This window comes from Myotis davidii, unplaced genomic scaffold, assembly GCF_000327345.1.
Source record: "Myotis davidii unplaced genomic scaffold, ASM32734v1 scaffold313, whole genome shotgun sequence".
NCBI lineage: Eukaryota > Metazoa > Chordata > Mammalia > Chiroptera > Vespertilionidae > Myotis > Myotis davidii.
This window is the reverse complement of record NW_006286275.1, coordinates 1396789-1411459: the sequence shown is the minus strand read 5'-3', so window position 1 is coordinate 1411459 and position 14671 is coordinate 1396789. Positions and strand designations below refer to the sequence as shown.

The following is a 14671-nucleotide window of genomic DNA, read 5'->3' as shown; positions in this document are numbered from 1 at the left end:
CATTATATATATATATATACAGTTTTATTGACTTCAGAGAGGAAGGGTAAGGGAGAGAGAGATAGAAACATCAATGATGAGAATTATTAATCAGCCACAACCTGCACACTCCCCATCAGGGATGGATCCCACAACTGGAACATGTGCCCAAACCAGAAATCAAACCATGACCTTCTGGTTAATAGATCGTTGCTCAACCACTGAGCCACACCAGTTGGGTTCATCTATATTTTCAAAATATTTTACCCTCCATGAATATGTGCCTTTCCCCCCCAAGTAAGTTAAATCCAAAAATAAGTACTTTGCATTATCAGAAAATTTATTTGAATCTAACATTATTTAATATTTTTAAATAAAATTCTATCTTCAAAGGTAAACAAAGTAGCTACCATTTCAAAAATAGCATTACCAACATTGTATATGTTCCTTGAGACTTTAGTCTTATGTATCCTCAATACCTAAATTTTAGATTTCATTAAATATTTTGCAAAATGAATTTTTGGCTCCTCTTATTGCATTTCTCAGTTTTGTTTGGGAAATAGTAAGATCTGACAGCACCAAGAAAAAGTCCAGATGGTACTTTTCTTTTAGTTCACATGTCAGCCTAGTCTGGGCATCTAAACACCATAGAGAATCAGTACTTCTCAGAGCTCACCCAAAGTTGTAGTACAGAGCAATATGTTGATGATCTAGCTACACCAATTTTTCATTTCCCAGCAAAAGCAGCCACTAGTATTTTATCTATTTTCCTCAGCACTTAGATCCAAGCACATACTGGTATCTGGAGAGCTCAAGCAGGTGGAGTATTCTAAATGCACTCACCAAGTTTACCATAGCCTGGGTTACTGAGTTAATAGCTTTAATCATGAGCTTTGGAAACGTGGGGGCCAAGGACAGCTCAATCCTTTGAGTTCTGATTTTATTTTGTTTTAGGGAGAATTCATTCCTTGAACTCTAAAGATAATTATTTCTCATTGGATAATAAGCTGCTTCTCAGTGACAGACAAAATATATAGTGAGTTTCATTTCTCATGCTTCATGAGGTACATGACTTTGTATGTATTCTAAGTCCCCGGCACATAGAACAGGATTAATAAACACGTTCAAGTTAAAAGAAGAATAAGAAATATAGACTGAATAAATTGACTTACAGTTTGTGTTATACACCATTTGTAAATGTTTTCTTATTTTAAAGGAAAAATATTTATTTGAATTACATAAAGCTATTTATTTACGTGTTTGCCATTTTCTTGCGCTGGAACACCATGGAGTTATTCTTGCTTGACTTTGGGTGGATTTTGGAGCTACATTGCCACCATGTGGTTACTCATCTAAAGATGTACTTTCCTTCAAAGCAAAACACAGGTTTTGTTTTTGCATTATAGGGTGCAAAACACTTGTGCTTGTGTGATCACACACACATTGGTGTACACACACATACACACACACACAGGAGCCTGAAAGTTTAAAAGTAGTGCTTTACATTTAGAGAAGTGGGAAAAGGAGTGTCTTTCTAAGAATGATCTTTCAATGCAGATAGTCTCTTGTATCAGGTGGCCCATCAATTATTTACAAATATACCATATTATATAGTACATACAATGGCATTTACTTTAATACCACATTTTCAATAATAAATTTTAATAATAAAGATCACAAAATATGGTCCCTTGTTTGCCATACAGAATTCATGAGGAGAAGAAATAATGGTTTTATTCTCATCCTGTTAAGAACTTGTTTACATAGCATTACCTGTCATTTCTAATGGGATAGAGAAGTAGATGCAGAAAAAACATGCATAATAAAAATAAAATTTCCTTACTTAATATGTGGGTAACATTCGCCATTGAGGAGGTCTTTATTTCTGAGGAATAGAGTTTCACATTTAATAAAGAATATAGGAGATATTCCATAAAAAGAAATATTTTAAAAATACTGTGTATGTGGGTTTTTTGTTTTTCAGTTTTTTGAGGGAATTTAAAAGGAACTAATATCTTAATATTCTTCTTCACAGGTAATGTATACTTTAATAAGCTCTTTTTAAATTTGGTTCTTTAAACGTTAAATCCACATATTGCTTTTAGAGTTGATTCCATTAATGTGTGAAGAGCTTACTGAAAGAGAATCCATGTCTAGATCTAGTCTGATACCAGGAAAGCGAAAAGACCATTTTCCAGGTAGCTTTTCACCCAGATCACATCTGCCTTTGCCAGACATGCAGAGCAGCTCTACAGTCCGGGACCCTGGGAAGATCAATTAGATGCAAAATAATGATGCTGAGAAATTCAGTCTTGGATTCATTTGTGCTCATTCTCATTTATCTACTATCATTCTACAGCAGGCTGAAATTTGCAGAAATCTTACTTTTCCTACTTATATGTATGGTAATTAATAGTCCACACATGCATTGGAAAACAAGGGCACACAGAATTAAAAGAAATCACTTATAATCATACCACCCACTGATCACCACTGTTAGCATTTGGCATACCATCCAAATCCTATTTTTTGGGTGGTAAAATGTGATCATGATTCTATGTACTGTTATAACATTCTCTGACCTGTTTCTTTTCCTTAACTATTCATTTAGATGGCATTTATCATTCCATTTTATAGCTACATCATAATTAAATTATTTCCCATTAGAGGTATATGAATTGCTTTCAAATTTTTATTCTTATAAATTTTACTGTGATGAATCTATATATAGATGTGTGTTAGTGGTGTGTTTCAGATACAACACATATACATTATACATATATAATATATGTTAATCTAATTATAGGGGTGGGCAAAGTAGGTTTACAGTTATTCACATAGAAAATAATACAATAATTAATGAATAATAATATGAGAATAAACTCTGTTTTGCATACTCACAGCTATAAACCTATTTTTTCCCACCATGTATTTACTTAGGATTTTTGGACTGTTCCTTGGGAAACACTTTTGTTTTTTTATAAGAATTACTAGGATGACGGATATGGGCAACTAAGACTAATTGCTGATTAATTGCCCCTCAGGAAAAAAAAATTACAATTTATTTCCCTACCAGTTTAAATTTTCTGTTTACCTGGATTTTCAACAACACTGCTTTTTTTTGTCATTGATATTTATCAAAGTCTAATGCACACACAGAAAATTGATCAATTTATAAACACAAACTTCTGAGAACTTTCACAAACTGATATTGGTGTTACCAGCCCAGTTCAAGAAATGGGATGTTGTCAGCACCCTGGGAAGCTCTAACTGTGCCCATTTTTATTTACCTTTCAAAGGTTAACTATTATCCTAACTTCTTACAGCATTGTTATCTATTTGAAAACTTAACTAAATGGGATCATAATGGATGCCCTCTTTTGCTCCCGACTTCTTTCGTACAACTTTTTGTTTGTGAGATTTGTCCATATTGTTGACGTTTTTTCCCCACATCCTGTTGCTCTACACTATTTCATTGCTAATAATCTTTTTGAGCTGAAAGTGTAAAATATCACAGTGTTTTAGTTTGCTCTGTCTTTGACTTAATGTGAGATTATTTTTCTATCTTTATTTATGTTTGCTCAATTTCGACATTGGTTAATTATTGTTCCTCTCTTGTGACTCTGGTTATTTTATTATGAATAATCCTTTCACGTTAGTCACCCAATAAGGTGCATTAGTTACACTCAGTAGGGCTTTGGTTACAAGGTAAGAGCGACTTGTTTTTTTTCACTATTTCTCAAAAGGCCAATTAAGACTGTGTGGCCCTGCAGGGCTTTCATCCGCAGTAGTGGGGAAAGGAACATGATACGTGGATTCCAGCCCTCATGGTGGGCTGACACCACCTTTCACCTACCTTGCTAGGACTGCTGGCTTTTGCTACCTCATACTTTTTGGGGGTCTTCTTTTAGAAGCTGATGTCCTTGAAAAATCCACCAGTCATGCTTAATATACTATTGCCCCCAGGGTACAGAGCTCCTCTCAAATTAAAGCTGGCTCAGACCCAGGACTAATAAAGGAAAGATCGATGGGAAACTCTGCCTCAGGGATTCCCACACCTACACACACAAAAGAATCACAGGGAACCAATACCATTCCCAGATCTCATTCCCAGAAAGAAATTGTGATATCATTGGTTTGGGGAGAAGTTTGGGTGTTAGTTTTGAAAGGTCCCAAGGTGATTACAATGGGTAGCCAGGATTGAAAACCAGTAAAACTGTCTTGGTGAGGGTTAGATTAAATTCTACTGAACTGATAGACTTCTGTAAATCAAGAATCCCTCTGCCCACTGGATGTAATGGCAGACTCCCAGAGATGGGCCAGCATCCTGACATTTGTCTTTCCCAACCACCGGGCAATACCACAAATTTCCCTCCTAGCACGTAGTTCTTATACTTAGTATTTTAATTCACAGCAACTTAGATAAATTGTTCCAAATCAGCGGTGGGGAACGTCCGGCCTGCGGGCCTTGAATCATTTGGTGTGATGCTGCCAAGGTATTAGGGGTGAGTTAATTAAATGTTTGACCAAATATAGCAGGCTAATTTTTAAGTTGTTAATTTTGTATGGTCTGCAAACGATGCCATAAATATACAAATGCCTCTTGGCAGAAAAAAAAAGGTTCCCCACCCCTGTTTTAAATGGACAAGTACTTTAGCTGGTCACTTGTTAACACCTGAAGAGGACTGGCCTTGTAGGATCACTGTTTGAGAGAGGTTGTAATGGAGGGAGAGCTATTGAGACCTTCCCATGTTGAGAAGTATAATCAGGAGAAATTAAGGTGCAGAAGCAAACAGATTATATCTGCAAACTTCTTTTGGGCCCCAAAGACATCCAAGGCTTTGGACTATGGTTCTGTCCTGATGAGCCTAAGGAAACATATCTTAAGTCTCACAAGGAAGAATCTAGAAGAGTGATTTAAAAAGTATGGTCCCCTTGTCTTATTAAGGGAATACAGGAGCTAATGGAAAGAGCTCCCAATAACCAAATCTCAAACAACTTGAACAACACAATGTATAACACTGGATTATAACCCAAAGTGAAAAATATCTATGAGTCCCTACTGATATAAACAAATATTTGAAAACAAATATGGGAGAATAGATAAATCTCCCTTATAGGAGAATTCCAAAGAGTTTATGTAGATATTGTCCACTCCTTAAGTATGAGCTGCACATGAGTTTTTTTCCAGAGTGCAGTATGGTAAGTGGGGCGTGGGGCTTCACAGTGCAGAAACCTGGGAAATACTACCTCCGCCAGGTGGTAAAGGCTAATACCATTAGTCAAAGGACTTTCACAGTATGATCTCGTTGGGTTTCTGAACTCAATTCCGCTGTGGGAGAGGTGGAGGAGGTCTCTCCCTCCAAACTGACAATTCTAGACCATTCAACTTAATTCTGATGCTGGTAGAATCAAATTCCACAAGTTAAATGTTCAATCCTACAAGCCTGCATTCCCCACCTTCAGATACCAGTTACAAGCCCAAGTTCTCATCTGTGACTCTCACCAACGGGATACAGATTAGCATTTCCCACAACCCCCTCCTTGAACTTCCGATGCCAGTCACAGGTCCAGACTGTTCCCTGTACTTGACAGACTGTTCCTTGGGTTCAACCAATTCGCTAGATGACTTATAGAATTCAGAGAAGTGTTTTACATACTAGATCACCAGTTTATTATCTAAGGGTATAACTCAGACACAGCCGGATGGAAGAGACACAGGATAAGAGACACATAAGATACAGGGAAGGTCACAGAGCTTCCATGCCCTCTGCAAGCACATTACTCTCCCAGCACCTGCACAGGTTCACCAACCCAGAGCTCTCCAAACTCCCTGACCTTAGGAAATTAAGTCAACCTCCAGCCTTTCTTCTGCCTCGAGGTCAGGGGTGGGACTGAAAATTCTAACCCTCCAATCACATAGTGACACCACAGACAACAACCAGCTCCCATCCCTAGGTGAGATCCCTGTGTCACCTCATTAACAACAGAAGACTCCTTTATAACTCTCATCACTTAGGAAATTCCAAGGATTTAGGCACGCCAGCCAGGAACCAGGGCAGACCAAATATGAGAAATACCGATATTCTTTGGCCATCTGAATGACCAAATATGTGCATTTTTATCAATCATAATATCACAGTACGCTGGATGTGAGGAATTAAGAACCACCTGTGTCATCTTCCTCACCTCACCCCAGAACTCCATTCTAAACATGAAATATAAATCAGTCAAACCCATACTGAAGAACATTGTACAAAACACATGACAAGTACTACTCAAAATCATCAGTCAACAAATAGGAAGCAAGTCTGGGAAACGACCCCAGGCCAGAGGAGCCTAAGGAGACAAGAGCACTAAATGCAGTGTGGTGACCTGAAGGAGTTCCTGAAACAGAAGGACATTAGGTTAAAAACTAAAAGTCTCAACAATGTAGGGACTTTAGTTAATAATAACTTTTGATACTTGCTCATGGAGCCATGACAACGAGACTGTAATTAGGAAAATGTTAACAATAAGGGAAACTGGGTGCAGAATATATGGGAATGTTCAGGACTAAATTGTTTTTCTGAAAATTGAAAATGATTCTAAAATGAAAAGGTTATTAATAAAGAAAAGAAAAAGGAAACAGTGATCCCCAGAGCAGCAGTGAGAGCAGCATCTGGGATCTTGTTAAAAATTCAAATTCTCAAGTTTCAGCCAAGACCTCCTGAATCAGAAACTCTGGGGATCTAGTGTTCTGGGCACGGGGATTCTGACTGTGATTGAGAACTGCTGATCTAGCAGGTTGGCCAACAGCTCTTGCTTTCAGGTGCTTCTCATTTTATATGAGGTCATGTTACTTTTCCTTTAATGCCCAGGAGTGAATCAGATAGGGCCTCCTGGTAGCTTTCGATTACCCAGTTATCATCTTTCACGGAGGCATGATACGTCTGCCTCTCTTCTCCTGTTATTCAAATCTCATCTCCAGGGCCCTTTTCAGAGCCTGTTGTGCTCATGTCTTCCAGCACACACAGAGCCCCTCCACCTCCGACATCCCCAGACACATAACATGTACCAACTCAAATGTTTTCAGAGGCCACAGATCACAGCAGAATGGGAATTCTCTAGAGACAGAGGTGACCTTGGGCAACATGTGTGATCCTTCTGTACTTGAGTTTCTTCATCTTTGATTCGGGGACATAGAGGAGCACCTACCTCATGGATTTTTGTGCGGATTGTGAGTTAATACTCATAAGGTGTTAAGAATAATAAGCAGCACTTTGTGAGGACCTAGTAAATGTGAGCTGATGCTATTATTAGTTGTGGATGCTTTGCCTCTTAAATATTTCTTTACTACTCCCAAAGCAGCAGGGTGTTGTGTATAAAATAATGGCTCAGAAAAGACTGGGTGAATTGACCCCACAAAAATCATATTTCAAATGCAGTGATGCTGCCACTACCATCACCAGAAAGTTTTAAGGCACCTTGATTTTGAGTTGGTATGTTAGAAATATTTCATGTTGTTTATATAATGCTTTTAGGATAAAACTTGAGATTTGAGGTTGATGAATATATACAACCTAGATGTGAATTCATCTTACTTCAGGCTTCACCCCCTACAAAAGAAAAATGTGTTGCTCGCAATGAAAACACCATCCTAATGTTGATCTACGATTATTCTAGTTCCCAAGGTCCTTAGCAGACTTTGTTAGCCTTAAAAAAATGAGATTAGTCAGAAAAGAAAGCAGCACCCCAAGGACTGTTCTAGCAGCAGGTGGGTAAGTGAATGTTTGGACAAGGGGTTCAGATTTTGCTCATTTGCTCTTTGGAACAGGTTAAATAGAAATGCAACAATTTAGACGCCAGAAATATACAAGCCCTGAGTGTTTCGGTTTGTTTTTCAGATGGGGATCAACGTGGTGGACTCTGCAGTCTCAGGATTAGGTGGCTGCCCTTATGCAAAAGGTGCTTCTGGAAATGTAGCCACTGAGGATTTGATATATATGCTTAATGGCCTGGGGCTCAATACAGTAAGTTAGTTTTACATATTTTAATATTCATGTATTCCTTGCAGATCCAGCTTGGAATGCATCTCAGATTGGGAAGCAATTTTGAGGTCAAAGTTTTACTATACTTTTGCTATTTGCTAAAATGCACAGTGGGAAAATATAATAAACATTCTTTGGGGAGCCTTATAAAGTAACTTATTGCTCTAGTTCAATCACCAATAATGCTACCATTTCACATTTTTATAGTGCTTCATGACCTCCCAAGTATTTTTTTAATGTTCTATCTGATTTGGTTTTACATGCCTTGTGAATTAGAGCCTGTGTCTTTCCTGTTATGATTATTGTTTTCACAGTTTGGGGATTTTTTTTTTAATGGATGTTTTCCTTGGAGAAAGGGAGATCTTGATTTTCTCCCAGTGACAACTAGGGCTGCTGGCAAAGAGCCCAGGGCACATTTAAAATGGTCAGTGGAGGAGTAGAGCTCCGTTAATACTTAGCATGTGAGACACTGGACAAGAAGAATAGTCTCTTTACAAGTGGTGCCTGAAAAGCACATACTTCACCCAAATAAGCACCTTGTTTGGCCACATGCTTGTTAGCATGACTTATTCCGTCTATAAGGCAGATTTTTTTAGAGAAAAATACGAAAGGCAAGAAAAACAGCTCACAGATGATTAGAACTTCATGTTTTCTGAGATATAAAAGCATCATCTGGATTCAGAATGGAATGTTCTCTGTCCTTCACCCTCTCTCCTCTCTTTCCTCTTCTCTTTCCTCTACTCATATTGATGCTTCTGCAACACCAAAATTGCCTGCAGTCTTCATTTCTACACCATTCTATTTCTCACCACTCATGGTTTCACAACCACTTGGAATGGCCTTACTTGCCATACTTGATTTCACCTGAGAGTGAAGCACCACTATCCTCAAAAATGCTTCTTCTGGCATCTTCTTGCCTATTCACAGGCCCATACTGTTGGGTTCTTCCCCTTAGTGCTTCCATGCTACCCTCCATGCCTCTACCTCTGAACCCACTTTCAGTGAAGTTGTAGAATGAATGATTTTATTTCCGTGTCTAGCTTTCTGTGCAGCCAGAGAGCAATTATTATAGCTTACTTATACTCTATGCCTGTTACTTAGAGATGCTCAACAACATTCATTTATATCATGTGGCACTAAACACCAAAAGCTATTTCTTGTAAACACCAAAAGTCACTGGCTATTTTCTATAATTAGGAAATAATATTATTTCACTTACAAAGTAGCTTAATCATTTCTATCAGAAATGTATAGTCATGACAGAAACAGAAGAAAAATAGATCTTTTCTTAGAGATTCAATGACTGCATTGAACTTAGCTGATGCAGAATATGTGTCAGGTCATGTTTTATAACATTCTCCCTCTCCCTTCCTCTCTCAAATCAATTAAAAGAGAGAAGTAATTGGGTATTTATTTTTTCTTGACTAGCTTTTAATTGGGTATATTAGAATGGTGATCTCTTTATGATCATTGTTATAAAAAGCCCCCGATTTTTTTATAGTTATTTTAAGAAAATTACACTCATATTTAAAAAAAAAAACTACTCCTTAATAGCAAGGAAGTCTGAATCTGTTCAATTTTAAGTCCACGTTGTTTCTAGTTCATATTGAGGGAGAACATAGGAGCTTATGAAATGCTGCATGAGCACAAATCTCTGGTTAATCCACCTAATGCTCTGCCTCCTCCAGTGACAATAAAGACGCTGGTGGAGACCTGGAGGGTGACCTTTTGTTATGCTAAGTCTTAGAGCTGAGGAGCACGCCTTGAATTTGGTCTTCATACTCAATGGCCTATCTGTCATACGTGGATTGACCTAAACTTTCAGAGTACAACCCAGGCAAACAAGTTCCAGATATTCCCTAAATATTCTTCATTTCATTTGGCCTACAGGTACCTCCTCCAGTAGCACACCATTAATGATTTTTCTGAATATGGTTTAAAAATATTATATATTCAACTGTCCTGTATTTCTTATAGCTTTACCAAGTTTCTTTGTAAAGAGGTATTTTTTCCTGCCTTTTTCCTAAACTTCTCCAAACCATTATTATTTTAATTGCCCTTCACTGATATTTTATAGATTGTTTCTAGTTTCAGTATTGTCCTTCCTAGAATCCACGTACCAACCTGAATTAAACTTATTTACTCAGGTGTGGCCAGCCTGAATACAGGGTCAACTTCAAGATAGATTTTAATGAAGAAAAGTCTAAAATGTTGACTACATGGTTCATGAAAACAAAGCTTGCCCCCAAATCAATAATGAGCATTATGTTTTTTAGTATTTTAAATGGTTAAGTAACTGTTAATAAAATTAAAAGGAATCTGTTTTGTCCTCTTTCTCCCAAATGCCTTTTCCCCTCTGGTACCCCGGCTTTCTTTTACCAGGATGTGAATCTTCACAAAGTAATGGAAGCTGGTGACTTTATTTGCAAAGCGGTGAATAAAACCACAAACTCGAAGGTAGCACAAGCCTCCTACAATGCTTGACATGAATGAATGTGTGACTCAAGGCTGAGGAGATCCATTTCAGCTACAGATATGCACCTAAAGATCATTCCTGTCAACTAGTTCTGAAATGTGAAGGGATAGACACAAGTTGGGGGTGGGGAAGAGATGCCTTTCAGAAGAGTACAAGTGGACCCATTTTGAAGTCAACACAAAGTGAGACCAGTCATCAGGTAAATCACAAGCTGAAGCTAAATAATAAAATTTGTAGATATGCTTTTGAACATGGAGAAAAGTCTACTCCTTTGTTCTTAGAGAACTCACTTGTTAAGTTAGTAGATGTGAAAATTGAGTTCAGCTTTCCCTAAGATTTCCCTAAATACCAAATACTGTGTGAAATACTTAATCAAGCAGGCTTACCACCGTGTACGTACCGTCAGTAGTTTACGAGCCCTGCTTAGTGTGCAAAGTGTGTGGCCTTGATAGGCGTTATGCCTTTGGCTCTCAGCTTCCCATTTGCCAAGTCAGTTAAATAATGGACCAAGCGCCAGATCTCCAGCCGACCCCACATACTTGTTAGCAATAGAACTTCTACATTTCAAGTATGGCTAACATCTGTTAACTATTTCAATGACTTTATCTTGTTCCAAGAGGCTGTGGTCAATGGCAAGATGCCATATCCTGGAAACATATTACGACCTCCCGTGTTTGTTACATGCTTCCAGTTTACCATGCTTTTTCTTTCATCAGTTATAGTACAAACCAGCATGGTGTTACTCAACTGTGGAGAAACAGAAGGCATGACTTTCATCTTGCTGTCTAGACTGCAGTGATGAGAATAGATTGATACATGTAGCATAATCCACATTCGTAATTGTCAGATCATGTCCAAATTGCTGGAGGAAATGTCATTGTAATCCTAAGAATGTGTTATTAAGCCAGTTTTTAATTTGTGAAATAAACTGTTTTTCGTCGATTCAGGGCACTTTGATTAAATCACATCTTCTTGTTGACTTTTTTATGGTTATTTTTTAAAGTTGAAGTGGCTGAAATTTTATCTTTTGTACTAGAAAGAATTGCCAGAAATAGCAAAAGTAATATATCAAGTTGAGAAGAGGAACAGGAGGACTATGTTAAGAAAAACATTTCTGTAACTTATGCAAATAATGTGGAGACAGTATTATTACATGTGTGTCTAAAACATCAGTTCTGTTATTTATGTAGACTTCTCCAATAATATTGGGCGATCTTATCTTTGAATAAATTTGAATATAACTTGAAATATGAATGTGAGTATTGTGGACTTTCTACTAAATATTCATTAAAACATTGAAATGGAATTGAATAAAATAAGGGTAGTACTTATTATAACTAATTTAACTTTAAAGATATATAATAAGAAACGAATCAGGAGGGAAACATATTGATAATTGACAAAACCAAACTGTATTTCCATAAAAGAGGCCAACTCTTCTGGGCTGTGATGGCTGGGAGAGCAGGAGCTTTTGATCCGCAATTCTTTGCATTTTGGTTAGTGTTTGGAGGTGGGAGCAGGGCTAGAAGCAAACAAAATTGCAGCTCTTTATGGATCTGCTTATTACATACCCCCCGTGCTTCTCCCTTCACAAAGAACACAGCCCTGTGCACTGGGGCAGTGATGGGACACCTGTCCTGATGGTGCATAGCAGAATATACACCTCCTCACCTCCTGAGATGGACTTTTCCTCTCTCTCGCAGAACTGTGATGGTTTCTGTTTTGAGATATTTGGAAAAGCATCTGTCGATGCAAACTGCTTATAGAAGCAGCTAAGGGCAAAACTTTGCTGTTTTGAAATAAGAAGCACGGACTCTTTAAAAGGCAGAGCAAATAGTGAGAAACCAGAGGTGCAGCCTAGCACACACACAGCACACACACGAGTCTACCGATGGATCATTTCTGAAAATATTTTGATACTTCTAATCACACTCACCCTGAAAAAGTTTATTTTAGGTAGTTGTCATCTTTCCTCCACCCAAACCACCTAAAGCCCTCTGCTAGCTGAAAGTTTCTTTTCTGGTTTTGGGGGAGAGGAAAATTACATAATCACATATAGCTGCCTAAAGTCCATAGGCAGAATCCCACGTAAAGCTACATTTCAACTAACCAGGGAAACTTGGAATCATTGCAAAACCCACCCAAGTAACCCACCCACACATAAACCCATACAAGGGTTAGCCTTGGGGAAAGGCTGAGAAACAGCAAAGTAATTATGACCTTTATTAACATACATGTCAAAATCATCTTTTATGGGATGTGCCCTTAAACCAAGGAAAATATCCTTTCTAGAATATGTGATATATTTTATCACATGTATGTGTTGATGACCTATTATAGACTATGTCATTAAGGCTAAGGCACTGAAATAGAAATTTTCTAAATTCTGGATTCATGAAATTCATAAGCCAAATATGAATTTTTGTTTTGTTTTGAATTTTTTATGGAAATTGGCTATGACTTTCTGAGAAGATTCTGAATGCCCTTTTATGTATTCTGATCACTGTAATATTTAATAAATACTTTTTCAGCTGCACTTCTATGACTCTTCATTTCTATATGTGTGCTTCCTGTATGTTCAAAATGATGAACTCCAGATATGAGTCACAGGTGATTTAGCATTCAGTAAATAAGCCACAAATATCACCCCTATCTCAATTGCATAGAAGAGGTAAATACTAAGGCCTGGGTACCAGGCAGAAATCTGAACCGAAGTAATAGGCAAGTGAAGAATTGCTGTGGATATCAATAATCATCTGCGAATTGCTTTGTGTACAAGAAGATATAAGTTTTGTACTTGTGTGGGGCAGACCAAAAAGTTAAAAGGATAGTTTTGGAGATAGAGAGATAGGGAGGAGGGATAGGATATGGGGGGGCGGGTGCTATTTTCTATCTTTGAGCAGTTGTGATAGAAAGGTAGACTCAACTATGGTAGAATGTATCAGTTGAATGCTCTAAATTGCACATAATATAAAACCTTAACTTGATAGGCTTAAGGAAGGAACAACAAAAATTACCTCAAATATTTCAGAAAGATTGTGTTTCCACCCTCATCGGACCCAGTGATTCACTTATGTTACAAAAAAAAATTTTCTCCCCATTTTCCTGCTTTTCCTGTCTCAGAGTGTTGGCTCACCCTCAGGTTCCTGGCTCCTCAGAGTTGCAAGATTGTAGTGCCACTGCCAGGCCTCACATTCTACACAGTGCTTTTATTCTTTTTTTTTTTGACAGTATTACATATGTCCCCTATTTCCCCCACCTTTCCCTCCGCTCCACCCAGTCCCCTCCCCACCCCAGGCCTTCATCCCACTATTGTCTGTGAATGTCTTTTTTTAAAAAAATCAATGAAGAGTGTTTCTTCACCCCATTGCAAACTTGCTCTCATGTTCCCTTGGGAAGAATATCATCACATGTTCCTTCTTTAAACTATGACTTAGGTGGGAAATAGACCATTAGGATAGACCAACTAATGTCGCCGGTGACTTTAAACAGATTAGTGAAGTGGTAGGGGAAAAAACAAAACAAAACGTGAACACATTTTATGGTGAGACAGTAGCAAAATTGAAGGTAGGTGAGTTACCAACACTAAGAAAGGACCTATAGCCAATGGCTTTGAGATAGGAGGAAAAGAAGGAAGTAGAAAGTTTTACACTTGAGGGGTATAGGTTTTTAAGGGGAAATTGGTTGATTTTGTTAATTGGTCTCTATTTTATTGGGAAGTGAGTCCTCAGGTATTAGAGTTGGGAGTAGAGTGAGGGCTTGAGAAGAATGGTAAAGCTTGAAACCCACCCAGAGCAGTATTAGAAGTTACCTTACTCTATGAAAGAAAGGTTTCCAGGGGCTGTTAAATGCTAAACCCAAATCTACTTCTCTGTCCTCAGGCTATAGTTACCAACCTGTGCATTCCCACCTATTGGAAGCACCTTTGATTTCAGGGGCACTGCTCTCTCTCATGTCCTGCCACCTCTTTCATCATTTGGTTTCCTCCTTCTCTCCTTTATGTTTAACTATGGATTCACAATAAAAAAAATGCCTATATCCCACTAGTCAAAATGTGTTCCATTGCCAGCAGGGTTGTCAACACTTGGAACATTGTGAGAAATGTAGACTCTTGGGCTCCACCCCAGACTGACTACATCACAATGTGCATTTTTAACAAGATCCTGGCAGGACTCATAAGCTCATT

The 14671-nt window shown here is 38.0% G+C and overlaps 1 protein-coding gene across 2 annotated transcripts in view; it reads left to right on the top strand.

Annotated features, from left to right (window-relative positions):
• The window catches only part of HMGCLL1 (3-hydroxymethyl-3-methylglutaryl-CoA lyase-like 1), a 160456-nt gene extending 147435 nt beyond the window's left edge, over window positions 1–13021 (top strand). For both annotated transcript variants that reach the window (XM_015560051.1, XM_015560052.1), the window contains 2 exons: window positions 7866–7991; window positions 10392–13021. In XM_015560051.1, the coding sequence (XP_015415537.1) occupies window positions 7866–7991; window positions 10392–10493 (228 nt within the window). In that variant the 3' untranslated portion in view covers window positions 10494–13021. The remainder of the gene's footprint in view (window positions 1–7865; window positions 7992–10391) is intronic.
• The last annotated feature ends 1650 nt before the right edge of the window (window positions 13022–14671 follow it).